We start from the raw sequence: 20,886 nt of genomic DNA on the forward strand, positions 1-20,886 counted from the left end.
CGGATCCGGATTTAGATCGAGCTATCAATGATCTGTATGGTTAACGGAGAGGGTTTGGGTTGATATTTTTTTTTTTAGTAAACGGATTTGGATTTAGGTCAATCCGATTCAAATCCGGTCATCATGGCCATGGGTGTCCTGTAGTTCCACCATACTAATGGGACTGCTGAAATGACTACGATGTCCTAAGTAGAGACACTTGTCCTCAAAAACACTGACCAGCAAAGGAAAATATTCAACACTCGGATTCCAACACATCCCAGTGTTTCCGTCGTTAATGGTAAGAATTTTAGTTATCATGATTATGATTATGATACGTATGATATAGAACAATCAGAAAATTAGAGATCGCTGCCTAATATTGATACCCAATGCATTGAGAGTAGTTGAATTAACGGTTTTACGACCAAACACCAAATCAAAGAGAAGCTATTATGCATTCTTGTGTTGTGGTGTGGTCAGCCAGGGTGTATGATCCACTTTTGAAATGTCTTGACATTATTTATCACAGGTAATGAGCATATATACATATGCATAATGATGCAGATCTTATTCAACCCCCCCCCCCCCCCCCCCCCCCCCCCCCCCAGATTCAATAATGCTTCAAATTCAAAAAGGCAGGCCACGCCCCACCTCAAATTTTCTTTTTACTTTTCAAGAGTTAGGTATGTTTGTCTTCATTGTGTGCGCACTTTTTAGTTCACTGAACCTGCTCTCACCTTCTAATTTGCTTCGTTTTTGGGCTCTTCATAAGCTACAAGAACATTTAAACAAACCAGTGCAACTGAGTGCCATAGATGTCATATTCATGGCATCAACGTTCTAATAAGATACCCCCAAATGGATTTGAATTTATAAAACTTCCAGTTAGGTAGTGTTTGAGAATTGATAGGTTTATTGTTAGCCAAAACCTCCAATTATGTGATGCCAAAACCTCCATGCTTTCTTAAGTCACATGGACCATCTGGAAACAGTAAATCTTGGTCACCCCTAGCCAAAGTCAGAGAGCTTATTATATTCCAAATCTAATCAAGTACAGAGTCGAGCATAATTTTCGACTATATGGTGCACTTTGGTCCGTTTTAGACTTCTAGTGTGAACTGTCTATATCCAGTTATCAACAATGATGAGTCGCTGAAGAATAAACCACGAGCTAAGAAAGGACAAGATTTTGAACCTCGAAACTGGATGTATTGAGGAAGCGACATAGTTCTTGCATAGTTGTTGAAATGAAAGCTTTGTGGAACCTATTCACATGGAAGAAGATTTATACAGCGTAGCATTTGTTTCACCATGCGGTCCACTTGGCTTGATATTTTAAAGTTGGGAATGAATGCTGGAGCACAATAGATGAATGGGAGACATCTTCTTATACAGATAATCAGATCTTATTATCCATTACCAGTTTTGCCTTCTTTAACAAGTACCGGCACTTGTTTCGCACAAGAAGTAACATAAATAACAGCTCGAGTAAAGTTCCCTTTCTTTTCTGCATCTCTAACTTTGAAACACTGCATTTTGGGTAGATATGCAGAACATTCATTAAAAAACAGAGAATGCTCTGCTGCTTTCATTGAAATTCTTCTGAAATGCCTATTGAATAGATTTTATTAAGTAAAACCAAAAAGTAATCAGAAACAGGTATTTCAAAAGCTATCAGGATAACCTGTTTTATTAGCACAATTCGAATCATAAAGTTCCCCTACTGTTTCCAGACAAGATTAAACACCATTGAAACACAGACTTGCTTATGCTTGCACCTCAAGCCTTTGTCTGTGCCCTAGCCTCCTCCCGCATCACTGCTTTTACATATATTTCATAGCAGCAACCTGAATAAGATCATAAACACATATGAGTACTGGAACACTATGACATAGCAAAATAACCCCAACTCCTTTTGATTGTATCATCAGTATAAAGCAAGCTACAATAAATACCAATTAGTCATAATTAAAGGTCAGTCCCTTATTCCGTTCTGTAATGCAATGTCTATCATTAAGTGTTTTCAGCATAAGCTAACAAGTATAAAAGAGCTAAAGTTAAAGATCACAAAATAGTAATTCATATAAGATTTAAGCAAAACTAGTTATGTTCTCTGATTTTATAATGATCCTAACTGCTATTTTCATTGTTGTAGTGGCAACTTTCGCAGATAAAATAGTGCTATTGTATACAGTTCATCACATTCAGAGAGTAAGACTCCAAAATCAAGTTTTTTTCCTAATGCATCTCCAGCAAGCCAGTTTTCATTTCTACCACCCCAATACCAAAACAAATTATCGGAGAATTCTCAAATGGTAAGCCGTGTATCTAGCACTCCAGGATTGTCAAAGGACTGTTGTAGGTACACATAACCACAAGTATCAGAGTGAAGTACACTGTACAGTAGCAATGTAAACTCGAAAACATGTTACTTAAAATTTCCAAGAAAAAGCACGGCAAAGTACCAGCAATAACAACAACTGTGAGAACCTCCCCAATCCTTTTGATCGCCAACACACCCTTCTTATGCGACTTGAATCGTCTTAGAGACGGGTCCGGTGCCAAGAGCTGCAGAGTTACACACACAACGCAAATAGATAAGCACATACAACTACATTCCGAAAACCCCCTCAAAACGATAATCAAAATTTTGCAATCTAAAGTTCTAAACACAACCAGATTTACTGATTCAAATAATCTGAAAGCCCCAATCTTTTCCATCATTTGATTCAGAAATCCCTACCTATTACAGTCACATGACCTCAAGAAACTCAAACACGACTCTCCTTACAATTTTCCAGAATCAAACTACAAAATTTAAGCTGATTGTACAAATCGGAGTCCTATCTAGCTATCTAAAATCTCAGATTACAAAGTTGAAGATCAAATTGAATCAAAACAGCTGCAATAAACGAAAACAAATATAAAAAAAAGGAAATTGAAAGAGAGACACTCACAGCTTTCTCGCGAGCCCCAGGTTCGACGTGGAACTGGCGGCGCGTGAGGGAAAGTGAATCGTTCTTCGTCGTCTGGTGAAAACAAACAGATTAGATTCAGGCAAAACGACGGCGTATTCAGATCGGAAAAAAAAAATCTGAGCTTTACCTGACGGAAATGTGAAGCGACGGAATTTTTGAGCAGGAACGCCATGACTCAAAACCCAAACTTTTGCTCACAGAGGCCAAACCTTTAGTCTCCTCAGTGAAGTAGAAGATCTAATTTTGCTACAGTACCCCTATAGTTTCATCATATTCCCTTCTAGTCCCACTCACCAAAACGCAGCGTTTTGTCTCTTTAAAAAGGCTTGAAGCTGGTGCTGCCACGTAGACATGGTAGTTATATATGAACCATAACTTCCAAGCTTGAATTTTGGTTACAACAAGGAGAAGAAGAAGCAATGGCTCTGAGAGCAGGGTGTAGTAGTATTGGAAGAAGGCAAAGATGTTCATCTCTGTTATCGGTTCCTCGATATCTACAGCTCCAGCCTCATCTTCCTCACTCTGCTCCTCAGAGGTTGACATCATTTCCAATTCATCAACCTGGTAAGTGTTAGCGAGTTTGTTCATGTTTTTTTTGTAGTTTATAGGCCAATTCATTGATTTGAAGAGACGTAAAATTGGGTTGGGATTGAAAGCGAGGAAGTTTGGTTGCTTTATGCGGTGGCATGGAATCAAGGATGGAGTTGTTTTAACTTTTTTTATACATGGTTTTGTGAAGATCGAGTTGTGTTTTGTTGATGCATGGTTAATTTGTAGGGTCTAGATTTGGAATGAGAGCTATAAGTGAAGCGGCTGTGAATCCCGTAACTCCCAAGAAAGGAGATGAACGAGAATCAGCACCTGAGAATTGGAAGATTAAGATGCTGTATGATGGGGATTGTCCACTATGTATGAGAGAGGTCCGTCTTTAAACATTTTTGTTGGTATATTGTAAGTTTTTGATGAGATTTGTTTGAGAATTTCGTCTGTTTATTAGGATTATGGATATATTGTGGTGCATTACATGGCCAGGTGAATATGCTGAGAGAGAGAAACAAGAGTTATGGTACTATCAAGTTTGTTGACATAAGCTCAGAGGATTACTCTCCGGGGGATAATATGGGGCTAGACTACAAAACCGTAAGTTTGTTCAAGGTCGATCCTAATGAATTAGTCAATTGCAAAATGTCCAGGCGTGTAAGATGATTGCGATATGAGGATATAGATTGATGCCCCTAAAATGAATTGATGCTGGAACATATTTTTGACAAGTACATATTGCAATTTAGTTTGACAAATACTTGTTTGTTTAGGTTATGGGAAACATTCATGCCATCCTCTCTGATGGAACCGTAGTTACTGATGTCGAAGTAAGCCCATTTTCCTATTATATTTGAAGTTGTAGTATTAGGTTTTTTTTTTTTTTTTGTGTGGTACTGACCAAGTTTGAACCTTTGAGTTTCTTTAAGCTGTCTAGCTGTAACATGCATTGATAAGGTCTAAACAAAACTTCTGCAGGCATTCAGAAAGTTATACGAGCAAGTTGGGCTCGGATGGGTCTATGCAATAACCAAATATGAACCGGTGAGAATCCTCTGTCTATTCTAATGTACCTGCACTGAGATTCAGCAACTGTTGTGGTCTGCAACAGTTTGTTTGTCTTGTTATCTATATCTGGGGGCTAATGGAAAGCATTTTATTCGCAGATTGGAACCATAGCAGGTGCTGTTTATGGTGTTTGGGCTAAATATCGTCTCCAAATTACAGGTAAATTTATCACATGGTTTCTACGCAGAACTAAAACAATTTTACTTTCTTTACTTCTGGGGCAAATGGAGTAGAATGCTGATATTTGAACTGTGCTGCCACCATATGTGATGTACTAATAAAGCCACACCAGACTTGATAAATTCTATCTTACATCTAACAAACTTTCTATTGAAATGATATTTGGATTTGGTATGTGGATTTTCCAAGATTCTACATACCAAGGAAAAGGAGAGCTTTGGATCCATTACTTGTTATCTTAGTAAAATTTTATATGATGCCATGGCAATAACCTGTTTTGGTTTTAGGCCGACCACCTTTAGAAGAGGTTTTGGAATTGCGGAAGAAGAACAAGGTTAGCAACTATCCTTTAACACATTTAAGGCTTTGAAACCATAAGCTCATTGTGTAATTATTAGAAATATTTGACACATCTAGTGCTAATGCATGAGGAGATTTGGTATTTTGATGCAGGGAGAAGTATGTAATGACAGAACTGATTGTAAACTACCAGAATAACTGAGTAAAGTAGGACGTTGGAAGTTCAGCTTTTGGTTGCTTCCATTTGCGATCTACTAAGGTGAGTGTATAAGATCTACATCAAATGCTGGGACTTTCATCAAGTGCGGGGTTATAGATCAAACTGGGGAGTTGCTCTCTGCTGAGAAACAACGTGTAAGAATGCATGCTATTCCTTGCTGATCTCCATATTCGGATGACAGGAATATAGTGTATAATTGTCAAACTCATGGATTCTTTTCCAGAATTATACTATATGTCAAGTTGTAAACAGTTAAACAGATTGCTGAACTTAAAAACTCCCTATCTATAAACATTATGTCGCAAATACAAAGCATTAGAGGGTGAATATGAGGAGTATGTAATGAAAATTCTACGATTACTTTGATCATAGTAATTTGCATCTTTTGTGATCCTTATCATGACAGCTAGCTATTTTGTCTTTTGCTATTTCAATTAGTTATGTACCGTGACCCAAGCCATTTTTGAGGCATCGAAGAAATGAAGCAGCTTTGAATTTCCTTTTCTTTTTAGTCTCTCTGTTCATTCTGTTCTTCTTGCAAATTGCACCTCAACACAATCACTTCCACCTTTTTAATTTTTTAAAAGTGAAAAAAAAAAATTATATATATATACACTGTCCAGTTTCCTTTATAATATTGAACCAGGTTGATGTTAAATGGCTAAATATTCCATGCACTAGAAAAACACACACATTTGATCCATAAAATACAATAGTATGTGATAACTGAAATGCTTTGGGCATTGGAAGTCTGGTAATTCAGTAATTGGTTGCTCCCATTTGCTGTCATCTTCCAAAATCTGGAGTTTATATGATCCCAATCCTCAAAAAAGCTTCCTTATAAAGTCATTGATGTTCTCATCTGATTTACCCCCTACACTAACAGCTCTCTTTGCAGCCTCACTCCATTTCATGACATTCCTTTTAATCTGATCACTTCTTTCTCCCACCATGACTTCCCTTATACACATCTCTAACTCGTCCTTCGTCACAAGCCCCTCTTCATTCTTCTTAACTCTCACTCCAACCCCCCACAACTCCTCCACAAACTTGGCATTCGTTGGCTGATCACTCCACTGAGGCACTCCCACCATCGGCACGCCGAGGCCCAATCCCTCCAACGTGGAATTCCATCCGCAGTGCGTTATAAAACATCCCACAGCTGGATGTGCTAGTACCTCTAGTTGGTTGCACCATGTTACCACCAACCCTGTTTCGCCTATTGTGTTCAGGAACTCATCAGGCAATTTGTTCTCGGACTCTTTCACAACCCAGAGGAAGTGCTGATCACTTGCCTTCAAGCCCCATGCGATTTCTTCAACCTGTTTTGCTGCAATGTTTGCCATGCTTCCAAAAGATATGTATATCACACTTTGAGGTGGTTTTTTATCCAGCCATTTGATGCACTTGTCTGTAGCTGGCTCCCAAAGACTGGCTCCATAAGCTTTGTCCCCATCAATTTGTTGATCCAAGTAGGCTGATGGCACCATTGGACCAATCATCACAAGGGGCCAAAGTCCCAACATTTCATTCACCAGCTTTTCAAAAAGATAGGGAATAAAATAAGACTACATAATTGAAATTACTTATACAACTACATGCAAGCAAGAAAAAATATTGCAATTTGATCCTTGACCCTTTTTCAGTCTTACCAAAACTGATAGAAATCTGAAATTAAATCTTCATCCATTTGACCAGTGTCGAAACAGTAATGATTTCTCTCAGATATTCTACATGATACATGCAAATTTTCCAGTTTTTACTAGTCTGGTTTTCCTAATTGTTTCTATGCTATTCAGTTTCTGGCATATTTGCAAAATCCCCAAGTTAATTACTAATTCATTCCTTAAAACAAATGACCCATTTTGGGCATTTGGTCAAGACCCCTATTAACTTTTGTTATATATTCTGAGTCACTAAAAACTGCTGTATTTAAAGATCTGGAGTGAGAGAGACTGAGAACACTGTACTTACCTCACTTTCCAATTCTTCAAAGGAGTTGCAGAAAACCCAATCATTTTCTTCAAGGCTGACAAACTGTTCGAAGATCAAAGCCAGATAAGGCGTGTGAGGCGCAGGCTGTGATAGGAAACCTGGCAGGTCAGGAAGATCTAGTGGAGGAAGGCCAGGCATCAACAAAGGCGCACCGCTTTCTTGCGTCACAGGGAAACTCAGACGGCCATGACTGATATGCCAAAATATAGAGCACACTGAAGCTGAGTTTGTCAAGAACACAGCTCCATAGATGCTGAACTTTTTAGCCACATCAAGTGCCCATGGAAGCAATGAATCATATACAATACAGTTGACAGGTGAGCCTGAGGAGCTGAATTTGAGTATAAGCTCTGATAGTGTTCTTGAGCCAACTGTTTTGAATGAGTCTAAGTAGGCTTGAACACTAGGGGATTGGCTAAATCCACTTTCATCATATCCATCTGAGATTGGTTCAATTCCTACAGTGGTTGAGTGGATGGATTTGAGAGTATAAGGGGTGGTGGCTAGAGTGACCTTGAGTCCTTTGGAGGCTAAGCGCTTAGCAAATTGAAGCAGAGGGTTTATGTGGCCTTGAGCTGGATATGTGAGCACAATCACATGCCCAGTTTTTTGGTTCTTCATTTCTTGGCTCTACTGGAGACTCTTCTCATTTTGAACGCATATTTATAGGAAAAAGCTTTGACTAGAGGTTCCTTCTACCAATTTGCTATGGAAAAATGGTGGATAAGAATAGAAAAGTGGTTCCATTGTGGTTTTTTATTGTCAACGATATTCATTAAAAAAGTGGTTCCATGTTGACTTTGTTGAGCTGAATCAACTGTAGGTGCTGAGGTGCAACTTCTGAAAAGTTGCTATTTGCATTTGAATTATTCATGAATAGAAACTGGTGCCACTTGGTTTAGTAATTACCAAACCGACCGAATACCAACCGATGTTTTAGGTTTAGTAAACCGACTGTTTGGTAATCGAGACTGATAAAACCTAAATCAAAAATTACCGAAAAAGTTGGTTTGGTTTTGGTAAATACCGAATCTACCGATTATCTAAATATTAGATTTATATACTACAATTTTCAATACACATACATGTATATTAAGAAATAAACATAAAAACTTTTATAATAGTATGAACATTACTACATATACTACATTAATAGTACATGTATTTTAAGTAACCTAGTCAAAGATGGTTAAATAACCTAGTTTTATTGAAAATTGCTAGAACTTGATGTCATATATACAAAAGAAAGCTATAATTAGTAGATGAATACAGCGTTTATGACTATAAAATTCAAAAACCTAGTTTTGTTCATTCTAATTTATATCATAAAAAATTAGTTATGCTAAAGTTGGTAATACCGAAAACCGAAATACCGAATTTGGTAGATATAATTAAAAACCGAAAATTTTAGTTGGTAATTGGTAGCTCAGTTTTGAAACCGAAAACTTTGGTTTTGAAGTTGGTCATACCTATAACCGATTCGAACCGATCGAGTGACAGCCCTAATAGAAACTCAAGTAGAAAAAAGGATAAAACTTTATTGAGCAAATGATTTTATTAGAAAATTATTTTCCCAGTATCAATTGCTGAGTCTCTGAGCTTGCCTATTAACCACAACCCAAAACACAGCTATAGAAACGCATCTAGGTATTTACATATTAGCCTCTGCCCAGCAGAACTAAGACACCTGCAAACTAAACTACCACATGTATCTACATCTAAGAAAGCCTCCATTTCCAGTCTCCACACCCTACACCTGCACACAAAACATTCTTCGGGCAGCTTTGAACACTATTTGGAATTTTGAGCGAACACTCTTTATACTAGTATCTTGGAATGTCTCGAACCCGGTTCCGCACGCTCCTCTGAATTGAGAACCACTTGAGGACACTGAATAGTTTTGTCCATCTCCTCTGAGCCTTATCTATGGCGGCAACAGCAGCAGTAGAACGTTGTGCCAACAAGAAGCCATCTACAGCGCTTTGTAGATCTGCTGGTGACTCTGGAAGCATGCTCTGGGACTGAAGATCAGTATCAAAAAACTGTAGATGATCATCATCACAAAATGCAGCTATTGAATCTGGGTCACAGATCAGGGAATTCCCAACTTGACCTGGGAAGCTTAAACTCTGGTCATATCTAAGACCCATTCCATCAATGTTGTGCAAGGCATAATCATCCAAGCCACTTGTACCCCCCACAGAATACATGGATGAAATGATATCAGGAGAAGAGGCGGATGCCTGTGAATAATCAAATCCGCCAATTTTTTGAGTAGTCATAAACTTGCTTCCAGTAAACTCCTCCCCTCTTGGTGAACTTGATGTCTGATGAACATTGGCGACATTGGATGAGCCCCCACCCAAAAGAGAAGCCTCATCATCAAATGAGACTACTTCTCCCCAGTGTTCAAATGCAGAAAGTACCAAGTTCTGGGCATCAACCTGGAGAGAAAAATTTATCATGAGAAATCAGACATGACTAATAAAGTGAAATGGGTACATAAAGAAAACCAAGTAAAATAAGGTGTTACGTGGATTACCTTTTGTGTTTCAGAAAGCTTACTGAGAGGAATATATTCGCATTCCAAAAGTAGGTATGTTACTTGTCCTACAACGTTGAAGACCACACCAGTTCTCTGTTGTGAACTGGGAGGGCAGTACAAGTATATCCTCTTCTCAAGTACGCATGTCTGAGCATGCTCCACTGTGACTTCCCACATCTTAGTAGACATACCTGTGCCAAGGATCTGCATAGGTACAGAACAAAACAAAAATAAAAAAAAACTGTAATCGCTAGATTGAGACAAATAATTCATCCAGCATATAATCCTTCATATGAATGAAATGTTTAAATGCAGAAGATGATACCAAAACTTCTTGCCACAAATCATCAGGGTAATACAAAAAATAAAATAGACAGTCAATTTAATTACATGGCGGAGCCTTGGAGGGTTTATGAAGAGTAGGGTGAGGAAATCCTTCACGGTGCGGATGTTTTCCCGAGTCAAACGCTTATGGAAAGCTCCATCCTTTCCAATCTTTTCTAGTCGCCATACTTCATCAAGCAGAGATGGAGGGTGGTGCTTCTTGTACACTGCAGAAAAGCCAGAAGCAACTCAGGTTAATTATTATGTATGCTTACTGTCAAGTTAACTGATCTTATACTTAAAGACCATAAGCCATGCATGATGATCACAAGGAAACCAAGAATTTGATGTAACAAATCAAAATAAGATATACTGAAACATCCATTGCATAATAAAGGAAAAAGAACGCAAGTAAAATGAGAAGTATGAGAAGCACTCACATTCTCCACGGTGATCCCTGACAATAAAGGATTCTGTCTTTGCTTCTCTCACTCTAGTTCCATCAAAATTATCTACAACTCTTGCTCCTAACCTGAACCTACGGCTCCTTGTCCAGCTTGAATTATCTGTAAAAGAAATCTCACTCACAGAAACAACTCCATCGTTAAGATTGATGACTGCTTCCCCTGTTAGAAGAGGTTTTTTGCCCTCCCTCTCTCTTACAATGTTATTCTTGAACTCTTCAGGGGTCCAATTGTCACCCTCCTCGCCATCAAAATCACCCTCAAGGACAACAATTTCCACTTTAGCTGCGGATTCAGGGCCAGATTTAACTATTTGGCCAGTAAAGCAATCAATCAAAGCTACTTGGATACTGGAACTCTCTTCTCCTTCAATCCGAGCTCCAGTAAATACCGGAAGAGACAGACTGTTTAAGAACTGTAGCTTTAAGATTCTTGATTCAGAAGGTTGAGTCTCTTTCTCACAATTCCTGAACAGTAATGCAAAGATGCATCAACTATCTTTTATGGTTTCTAAGCGTGAAAACTTGATAGGTTTCACTCCTAAGGAGTTTCCTCTACCCAAGCTTTAGGTTAACAACTTACTGTTTCATATTGTTCAAATGTTTCCTTAGGGCCAATTCTACTTCCTCTCTGACCTGCAAATAAATAAGATCCAATTTCAAACCATCCATTAGAGCAGCAACACCAAAAATAAGAAGAGCCATGATGTGATCTACCAGGTCGATAATCAATAACAATTACAATAACATAGAATCCCAATTTATTGGCAACACAGTCCCATTTAAAAACTGTTCCTAGAGAATATTATGTTCTTGATTAACCTAAGGTAGTCAACTCCTAAACAGGGGAAGTAAAAGAGGGATTTAAAGAGCTTCTCGATTATCATATGATGACACGTTCTCAGTTTCAATCTATGTGGCACTTAAAAGGGGCTCCTCGGAAAGAAGAGTGCAGCCCTCACTAGGTGGAAAGGATACCTGGTGTCAGGCAGAGTAAGTGCGACCACAAAGTGGGATGCCATGCACGATTGCTGCACCCTGCTTCAACGCTTAAATGGCTCAGTTTCTTTCATTGTTTTTAGTTTACTCATGTACTTATCAAGTTCACATGTATAATCATATATGACCTCTAGCATATATACTGATTTGATTTTCAAATCAAACAGCAGTACAACAGAGGTGTACATAATTTAAGCTCTAAATGTAGAACACATACTTGATTTGCTATCATAAGGAAAAACTCCTTACAAAAAGGAAACACGTACCACTCTGCGAATCAAAGGCTCAAGAATTGGCTCCAGCAAATGCTGGACAGTGTGCAACTTCATTATTTCTGAAACCACACTGAAAATAGAATGGTAACATCACATTAGAAACAAATCAAATGTAAAGACTATAATCAGATTCTCAAAAAAACATGGGCAGAGTTTATAGTTTCACTAGAAATTGCATAATTGATTTCACTCGAGACATCAAAATAAAAATTCCATCTGATTCACACTCAATTATAACAGTCATCATTCATATGTCATTCCACCTTCCCTCATTTTTTTTTTCCCGTAGCGCATATAAAAAACGAATCTTTTACTTTTATCAACCAACAATAATTAGAAAATGCACGATCCCACATCAAGACATTAACAACAACAAAAATTCACACAGACAATGCACATCATCAATGTCTCCAAGACTCGACCTTCACATAAAACTCAATCCAACACTCCAACCTTAATTCAACAAACACACAATCCCACATCAAGACATTAACAAAAACAAAGTTTCACACAGACAGTACACATCATCAATGTCTCCAAGACTCGACCTTTACATAAAACTCAATCCAAAACTCCACGAATCTCTACCTCCAACCGGCTTAAACCAACAAGCACAAACGCACAATAGATACATGAAACAAAAACCCAAATCATTTAGCCAACAAAAGAGTCATATCATACTTCTGAAAAGTAGTCCTCCGGCGCTTATCCCCCGGACTACCAGTCCCTTCTGATCGATAACTCCCCTTGCCATCATCCTGGTGTCTCTTCTGCGACATTCTCGAAGCCCGGCAACACCCAACTGTGCACTAGTGGTGATGATAACACTGAACAGGGAACAACAAGAGCCAAAAGCCACCAACCAACCATGCAATAATGCAAAATATGCCACATATAAATACCCCAGCAGATTAGCAAGATATCAAAAAAGTAATAAATGGGAAAAATCCAAAGGATCATTATTACTTACCAGTGGCCTGTCATCAGAGGAATTTGGACCCGTCTGGGATGCTTCTGGGACAGTTCGACCTGAATGAAACTCCATCTCTTTCTGCTTTATTGGGTTTTTGGTTATTGCTTCCTTCAGTGTTCTTCCTCAGTCAGGCAGGTACAGAAGAACTATGGGCGAGAGAAGATGGCGCGTGGGGCCTACTAAAGCGCGTTGAGGACGATGTTCGTTGGATTTCGTTGTTTAGTGTTATGCCCCGTAGAAAATGACTCAACACAGTTTATCCGTTGAATAAAAAATAAAATAAAAAATTAATCGAGGTCCCAAACGGAAGAAAACCAAATTAGCAGCTTTGACTAGGGTTTTGAACGAGTGATGCATGTGTGATATTCGCCTAGCAGTGGTCTAATAAATTTGAAATATCGGAACTGTGTATCGTTCTATTTAAATATTTGTTACGTGTTTATTTAATTTACAGTCTCTTAAATTCAAATAACATGTCTGATTCGGTCATACATTCGATTTTGATCAAGATAATCCCTCCGACGTTCGAGAGACCCTCGTAGTTGCTATTTCCAGATTCCTTTTGCTTGAGTATGAATTTCTGAGATATTTTAGTTGAAGAAGTTAGTTGTTATGAAGTTCATAGAATTCTAATTACATACTTGTACCAACAATTTATCCATTAAAAAATTATCAATGTCCCAAACAGAAAAAACTAAACTAACAACTTGGAATAATGTTTAGAGTAAGTGATGTATGTATATCATGCACGCGTAATGATATAATAAATCGAAGATAAATCACTACTATGTATCATTCTGCTCAAATGTTGTCACGTGTTTATTTAATTTATACATATTTGGAGACTAATTGTTCGGATAATATGGTTGATTTGGTCATTCGTTCATTTTTGGTCTAGGGGCTCCCTCCAATAGACAGACACGTAGCTGTTATTTTCTAACTTTTCTTTTCTTATTATGAATGATTTGAGTCTTTTGAATTGAAAAATGTTGGTTGTTATGAAATTCATAAAATCCTAATCACATAGCTTTACTTAGAATTAAAGCATTTTCATCGACCTTGACAGGAGAAAAGTGAAAAAATACACTGTCTTTTTTTTCTTGGCTAACTCGCTAATGAGATGTTCAATCATGTTGATTAACAAAGGTGTTAGGACAAAATTTGGCATCAAATCTACATAATGAAACACCCGCACACTTACACAGTGTCGAAAGATCCGATTGCTTCCTCTTTAATGTCATTGTCTTGTATCATGTTAATGAATTTCAACCTTCATCGATGGATAAACGCAATGTAATTATCGTTCCCTACAAGAAAATGTCACATATCACAAGATACTGCGTCATCCCATTTCCAGGAATCTTCCTCTCCGTTACTTACTAGTACACTAAAGAATATCATTGTTCAGATTGAAATTTGTCGTCTTTATTGTGAAAGTCCAAAAATGCTCTTTGTCTTGTTGAGAAAATTTGAAACCTACGGGGACACGTTGGTCACTCACGCACAGACATGCCGTTTTCACCTGTGCGTTAAAAAGTTTAAAGTTACTATTTCGCTAGTTGCAATGGGCCCATTGGGTTTGCTTAGCATTTAAAGATAACTGGGCCCATTTTCTCTCTCGCGCCTTTCGCCTCCAGGGACCAGTTGGCCTAACGTGCGTCACGTGTGCCTCACGAGTTTGCCACTTGTCCACGTGGAGTGCTCCCCACTTGTCCTCTAGACGTCCAAAGAACACATGCGGCCTCGAATGGAATTGAACATTATACCATAGTCTCGAAGTTCATGTTGATGTTATTGACCCATATATAATCCTCACTATTAATTTAATTTTTTTTTCACCTCTTACATAATCCTCATTAAATTCGAGTGATATTATTAACTTGGATCACTACATGACAGTACCACGTGATAACTTCATAATAATTCCTCTAGTCCGCAACCACATAATAATTCCTCGGAGTTGGAATTCCTTGTAACTTCATGACCCAGTAAATTATACTTTTACCGCTTATAAAGTTGCTTACAAAGTTACCGTTCGATGTAAAAGTGAAATGATCCATGTAATTTAGGGTGTAAATGTAATCTAAACATATAATCAAATGACAGATTAGTGAAACACTTCATCACCAAAAGAATGTAAGGAATCATTTCGTGCATATTAGCAACCACTATTCTGTTCCCTACTCGGTACAGTGCTCAAGAATCTAAAGAGTAGACTGTGATATTCACTTCTGATCCATGTATTCCTCCGATCCCTATCCTCTCTTCTTTGTAACGTATCGCCGAGGTATTAGATTACATACATGCAAGTTTTACACTTACTGTCGCCACAAAGACTTGTCGGTTTCTATGAGGGAGTCATATGAACAGCCATAGCCCGCAGTAGCCAGCCATGCTACATGATCTTCGTCTGCAGTTAGTTGAGTCAATCCCACATTCTTCGTCTGTTAAACACCGGTGGTCACTATGAACATCAGGGATGTGGCATGCACTCTCAATTTGTTGGCCGGCACATTCCCATGAATTCAATGTCGTAGAAGGGCATACTTGCTTGGACATTGCACTTGTCCGTCTTGCTTCCTTTTCAGTCTGCACAAGTGAAAAAGCTCATATACCGATATAATTTGTAGATGTAAAGCTATATTGTAAAAGTAAGCAACTCTCTTAAAAAGAATAACCAAGTATGCAGTTTGGTAGAAGCAAGACCTTGAGAGAAGTCCAGTTACTATGGATGTAGGTATCTGGAAGCCTATCCTGCCAACTACTTAACACTGGAAGGGGATGACCCTCAGTTGTGAAAACATAATTTTGTTCAACCAAAAATGAATCGTCGAACAGAAGATATAGATACTTGCACCTACAGAAAACACAAATTATCTCAGATAAATGTTCCAAGTACTGCAACAATTTTGGGCTGAGACAGTGTTCTTTGTAGTTGTGAAACAACTCTTACGTCTCAGCGAGGAAGAAACTATGCTGATGATCTTCCAACTGCATAGTTGTGACATCTCTAATGCTAGCAAAACCTCCCTCCACTTTCGTGTATAAATTTAGAGAATTCACAATTGATTCACCCACTTCTATGTACCATGGATCTGATAACATGCAACATATGATATTAATAGAATATAATAATGGGTAAAAGCAGAACACTGAGTATCAGCTAAGAAGTAGTCCAGATTAAGAGCTGTTTCATTTTTTGCAGGTGTGGGGGGCAAGTAATAATTCATGAAAACTCCGAATAAGGGCTATTATAAACAAAGGTAGGACATGTAACTTGGTTGCTTCAACATCTTGAATACAAGTAACTATCAACTTAAAGTACACAAAGAAGGCTTATGTAAGATGACATGGTAATTGTTTTCATGCATGAAGAGGTATGCATGCATATTAAATCCCGACTGATAATGAAGATTACTAATAAAGACAAATAGACAATCATCAGACCTTTGGTTGCTTGATATAGATAGAATGTTGACTCAGCAAATTCAGGACGCAGAGGATAATACTTTTCTGTAGGATGCAACATTTGATGATCCAACAAATACCTATATTATCATACAGTTCATGTTAGACAATTTTTCTTTTTCACTCAAGAAAAGAAATACTGCAACAATAGAAACGAACCATCAAAAATTTTAAAGAACCATCGGTCACAACAGCATGCAAGAGTAGCAAGTATATGAAAAACAATTCTACAAATATCAGAATACCTCTCCGGTAGTACTCCAAACTTATTCCATACATAGAAGAACTCACGGTGGGATGAGTTTGCAGCAGCAATGTCTCCAACAAGAACCTAGAACCATATTTCACATCTAAAGATTAGTAAATTATTTCTGCACTGTAAATTTATCATCTACTAATATGAAAAGGTTTTGAATTCCCTGCCTGTAGGCCAGGCCAAAATGCTTGAAGGCTTGTAAGTTGCCAATAAGTTGCTTTTCCTGTCCTCATATCAGCTTCATGGTACCTAATTACAGTAACAAACTTTAATCACCGAAATTTTTGTTGGCTACCCAGCTCGATTTAAACTCTTATGTACCAATAAGAACTCAAGTAAGGTACTCAATAATGTGAAGTCAGGGCTGTACCATGGACCATGTCTAAAATATTTCTGCACAGCAATATAAGCAGAATGAAACATTCTCCAAAATTCCTCCTTTCCGAAAAGAATGTGGGCCTTGTAGAGATACTCATAAAATGAATCAACCCCTAAATGAAGAAACACAACATCAGAAACATCACAATATAAGCATTTCCTATGCAAACAGAATAAAGTTTAAGGGTCTGCAGTGCAGCAATTTACCATTCACACACCACATGATGAAATGTCATTTCCTATTTGGAAAACACAATGAACTAGAAGACATATGCAGTACATTAAAGATTTCAAATCCATGAAAAAACCTACCAGCCCCAATCCCAGATGAATACTCAATCCAGTCCCCAGTTGATACATCCAGTGTCGTACCAAGTAAATTCAACGAACTCCGCATGCTCCACAATTTACGGAGAGAACGTAAAGCTGCAGATTCGTATTTGGGATCTCCAGTCAATCGGGATAATGCTCCCATTTCCAAAATTAGAGAACCTAAATTCGTACAGAAATTCAGAAGATTTAGAAAGGCACATTTATTGATATTCTCAACTCAATACTGTAAAACAAAGCCCCTCACCACACCCTGAAGTGCTTGTTTCTGTAGTCTCATTCTCCACCACTCCATACTGTCCACAGAATTTCCCACTGATGCAGAGTCATATATCCTTCTTACAAACAAAACCACCAGACCAATTTCATATTTTTGAAACTTGGAAGGTGAATGCTTGAAAAGGTTTTGCAATATACAAGTAACACCTAACTCTATATTTGGACTGATAATAATAATATAAAAATGATCATGCAATGCATACGTCACAAATGAAAATGAAATTTTGAAATTGGACTGCGGAATGTCTCAGGTGGTACCTTTAAGTTGATCCATGCATACGGCAACCCTGTGGGTGTGTTGAATGCAGGTAGAAAACGCTTCCCTAAATCCTCGGCCAAGGTTAGCAGTTGGTTCTTATAAACTCCTTGACCCAACCTGTCTGTAGAATCAGTCGCAAGCAGATGAGCAGAAACAAGTCCTCCAAGCACTCTTATGTTGCACTATACAATAGCAATCAAGTGGAAAAGAGAATCAGTAAAACAAGCCAGAGATATAATTGATGATGATAAATATAACTCAACCAAGTTTTTCAGGAGGTTTTCAATAGATACCTCAAAAAGATTCACCCTCGCATCAACATCAAAAGTCAAATTTTCAGAAAGCCAAACAACTGCACTTTCAAATTCAGTGTTGTTACCCATAATGACAAGGCTGCAAGAGAAAATTATACATCAGAATGATGAGCCAGAAATTACAACAATTGGCATAGAGTAAGCAACATTATTGAGCATATATTGCAATCACTCATAGCATACAATTCGATTACAGAACTGTAGTGTGACCACATAACCTAATTTAAGCTCATAACACACCTGGACAATGAATCAATAAGTGTAAGAGCTGATCCATTATAGTCTTGTGGTAGGTGTTCAAGCTGAAATAGGGAAAACAAACACTTCAATTTACTCTTTGGACTAATCACAATTCATGTCATCAGCACATATATAATTTACCTTCAAATTTCCAAGTTCACTAAGAGAGTCGGTGAAGCTTTTACTAAGAGGCTTTAGCTCATCATGCTGCAAAAGAATGCAGTAGACTAAACATCATGCAACAACAGTACATAATCTGCAAGAACAATGAAGGAGACAAACAAACCGGAAACGCATGGATCATGTAGTTGTCATATGCATGGTAAAACCTGAAAGCAGAGATGCAACTTCCCCGTTAAAACTTCAAACCTTGAACACTAAGACAATCGTTTCAGTTACAGAACATACACATTGTACTAACAGATATTCATCTAATCCCATATCATCAAAACAGACTAAACCAAATAGCTGGGAATGCCTTAATTTCCCAAACTTCAATACTTCAAGATCCCAACTTTACATTCCCATCAGTATTTGATCAACCAAATGAACCACCACACACCAATTCCACCCAAAACATGATTATCCCCACTTTGTCAAATCTCCAATTACGCATAAAGTTTCAATCTTTAGCTCAATTATGGATACCCATCAACCTAAATCGGCAAGCAATGAAGAATTCGAGTAGAAAAAGAAAAGAAATCGAAGTTTGATGAAGGTGAACAAATAGGACTTTACATGGTACGGACTTTATTTCTGAGGCGTCTCTTCTTAGCTGCCCAGCGAGGATCGGATTGGGAAGTCGATAAGTTGAAGAAGATGAACAAGAAGAGCAGAACCCATGTCACAGATTTGCGCGGCAACATTGCAGAAGCTCAATTGGGAATTTCTGATGGTTTAATTGGGAATTTTAGTAAGAGAGACAGAGACAGAGGACCGAGAGAGAAGCTGGTTTTGCTGCTGGAGGCCTCAGGTGGATTGATGAATGCAAAGAGTTCAGTGCAAACCAATAAATGGATTCCACATAAGCAAAAGTGTTGTCCTGACCAATAAGAGCCTCCCCAGTACAAAACTGGAATGTTTCTATAAACATGGAAAACTGATTCTACTCCAATCAAGTGGATTGTATAGCTTTTTACACGAAAATGTTGTGGTGAAATGTGCTTCATGTTTTACCTTTTTGTTGTTGAACAATGGGATTCAAACCATTGCAGCATCAAGTTGGAGTAGATTGTGACCCTAAAGGAATGTTTTTTCTATTTTCTTTTCCAAAAAGACAACTAAGAAATGTCAATTCCATTAGCTAGACAATAGAAGTTAACTACACAACTGTATAGAAGAATTTTCACACGGATATCCATTTTTATAAGTTAAGATTCAATGTATGAGTGTAACTGTGATTGGACTATTAGCATATGTATAATATGTTTAAATATCACATAAGATTAAGATATATATATATATATATAGACGTATCTAAAATCTAATTCATTTCAATGAACTGTCTTTAATTTTAGAATAATATCTTTATAAAATGTGATAATGTAAAGAAATTTGAAGACAAATTGTCTTGTAATGATCATTCCAATATAAAGAATATATTCAAGGGATCGAAATTACTTTTACAAAGAAATATGTCATCTCATTACTAACTCAAAAACTAGAGTTAATGATCACAAAAGTTAGTGTTATGGTTAGTAAGTAACCAGGAGAGCTATAATCATTAAACTAGATGAGAAATTCAATTCTCTCCTAATATATATATATATATATTGAAAGTAATGATTTCATTCATAGCAAACACAGGTTAGAATAGCACAATATATAGTTCACACCAAGGAGATATGTGTCATTACACTTAGGCCTCGTTTGGTTCGCGGAAAGTAAGCATCAGGAAATGAAAGTTATTCATTTCCTGTGTTTAGGATGCAAAAGGAAAGGAAATACTTTCCTGAAGCAAAGGAAAATAGGGGGGGAAATGGTTCCTTCCATACTCCAAAGGAATCACTTTGCCCCCTTCTTTCCTTGCATTTATTACTCACAACATATTATTTTATTCTATGAATTACATACTTTTTAACAACTTTCCGGATAACTTTCCTTACATTACCAAACATCGGAATGGAAAGTTCTTCGGAAAGTTCATTTCCCTTCCCATGGGAAAGACAAAGGAACTATTTTCCTTTCCGCGAACCAAACGAGGCCTTAAAACAATTCCGCTCCTTTACGCAGGAGCCTAGCAGAATAATAAAATTCTAAACTATAATAAATAGCAAACAGAGTTTCCGGTGCCAATGCGCTCAATTGCGGTACACCAAAGAACTTTGCACTAGATGTATAGAATCACCTATCACTCTGTAGGCTAGAAACCAAAAAACTTTTAATTCATAGGAATTTATAAATGATGCAATCTTTAATTCCATCAATCTAAAATTTCATTAATTGCAATTTCTATTGTTTGGTTGCTTCTATTTAGGATTTGAAATGTGTAATAAATGAAGAAAGTTTAAAACAAATAAA

The 20,886-nt window shown here is 37.6% G+C and overlaps 5 protein-coding genes across 8 annotated transcripts; 1 reads left to right on the forward strand and 4 right to left on the reverse strand.

Moving 5' to 3' along the window:
* Positions 1-1,516: 1,516 nt before the first annotated feature.
* LOC112177188 (succinate dehydrogenase subunit 7B, mitochondrial) lies at positions 1,517-3,241 on the reverse strand. The gene is made up of 4 exons (XM_024315425.2): positions 3,088-3,241; positions 2,940-3,011; positions 2,448-2,550; positions 1,517-1,829 (listed from the first exon to the last, which is right to left on the reverse strand). Exons 1-4 carry the CDS (start codon positions 3,130-3,132, stop codon positions 1,762-1,764), a joined length of 288 nt encoding a protein of 95 aa, XP_024171193.1. The 5' UTR covers positions 3,133-3,241; the 3' UTR covers positions 1,517-1,761.
* A 114-nt stretch (positions 3,242-3,355) lies between these two features.
* Positions 3,356-5,649, forward strand: LOC112177187 (uncharacterized protein At5g50100, chloroplastic). The gene is made up of 8 exons (XM_024315424.2): positions 3,356-3,524; positions 3,738-3,880; positions 3,993-4,100; positions 4,274-4,330; positions 4,479-4,544; positions 4,667-4,727; positions 5,036-5,082; positions 5,202-5,649. The coding sequence occupies exons 1-8, from the start codon at positions 3,380-3,382 to the stop codon at positions 5,244-5,246; spliced, it is 672 nt and encodes a 223-aa protein (XP_024171192.1). The 5' UTR covers positions 3,356-3,379; the 3' UTR covers positions 5,247-5,649.
* A 266-nt stretch (positions 5,650-5,915) lies between these two features.
* LOC112177186 (UDP-glycosyltransferase 74B1) lies at positions 5,916-7,925 on the reverse strand. Its single transcript, XM_024315423.2, has 2 exons — positions 7,243-7,925; positions 5,916-6,806 (listed from the first exon to the last, which is right to left on the reverse strand). The coding sequence occupies exons 1-2, from the start codon at positions 7,882-7,884 to the stop codon at positions 6,093-6,095; spliced, it is 1,356 nt and encodes a 451-aa protein (XP_024171191.1). The 5' UTR covers positions 7,885-7,925; the 3' UTR covers positions 5,916-6,092.
* An 856-nt stretch (positions 7,926-8,781) lies between these two features.
* On the reverse strand, positions 8,782-13,017 carry LOC112178842 (calmodulin-binding protein 60 A). Of its 3 annotated transcripts, none has more exons than XM_024317084.2 (8): positions 12,840-13,017; positions 12,551-12,696; positions 11,861-11,939; positions 11,179-11,231; positions 10,573-11,063; positions 10,199-10,359; positions 9,806-10,012; positions 8,782-9,707 (listed from the first exon to the last, which is right to left on the reverse strand). In XM_024317084.2, exons 2-8 carry the CDS (start codon positions 12,646-12,648, stop codon positions 9,087-9,089), a joined length of 1,710 nt encoding a protein of 569 aa, XP_024172852.1. In that variant the 5' UTR covers positions 12,649-12,696; positions 12,840-13,017; the 3' UTR covers positions 8,782-9,086. The 3 variants fall into 3 exon arrangements, with proteins under 3 accessions (XP_024172852.1, XP_024172855.1, XP_024172854.1); XM_024317087.2 differs by lacking the exon at positions 12,840-13,017 and adding an exon at positions 11,574-11,633 and having other exon boundaries at positions 12,551-12,613; XM_024317086.2 differs by lacking the exon at positions 12,840-13,017 and having other exon boundaries at positions 12,551-12,772.
* Positions 13,018-14,883: 1,866 nt separating this feature from the next.
* On the reverse strand, positions 14,884-19,452 carry LOC112180388 (alpha-mannosidase I MNS5). Of its 2 annotated transcripts, none has more exons than XM_024318926.2 (15): positions 19,105-19,452; positions 18,653-18,695; positions 18,508-18,573; positions 18,367-18,428; positions 18,106-18,205; positions 17,812-17,994; positions 17,522-17,570; positions 17,257-17,436; positions 16,937-17,057; positions 16,734-16,815; positions 16,556-16,641; positions 16,290-16,390; positions 15,796-15,937; positions 15,549-15,699; positions 14,884-15,431 (listed from the first exon to the last, which is right to left on the reverse strand). In XM_024318926.2, the coding sequence occupies exons 1-15, from the start codon at positions 19,230-19,232 to the stop codon at positions 15,201-15,203; spliced, it is 1,725 nt and encodes a 574-aa protein (XP_024174694.1). In that variant the 5' UTR covers positions 19,233-19,452; the 3' UTR covers positions 14,884-15,200. The 2 variants fall into 2 exon arrangements, with proteins under 2 accessions (XP_024174694.1, XP_024174695.1); XM_024318927.2 differs by having other exon boundaries at positions 19,116-19,224.
* Positions 19,453-20,886: the final 1,434 nt, after the last annotated feature.

The sequence above is a fragment of the Rosa chinensis genome, chromosome 7 (genome assembly GCF_002994745.2).
Source record: "Rosa chinensis cultivar Old Blush chromosome 7, RchiOBHm-V2, whole genome shotgun sequence".
NCBI lineage: Eukaryota > Viridiplantae > Streptophyta > Magnoliopsida > Rosales > Rosaceae > Rosa > Rosa chinensis.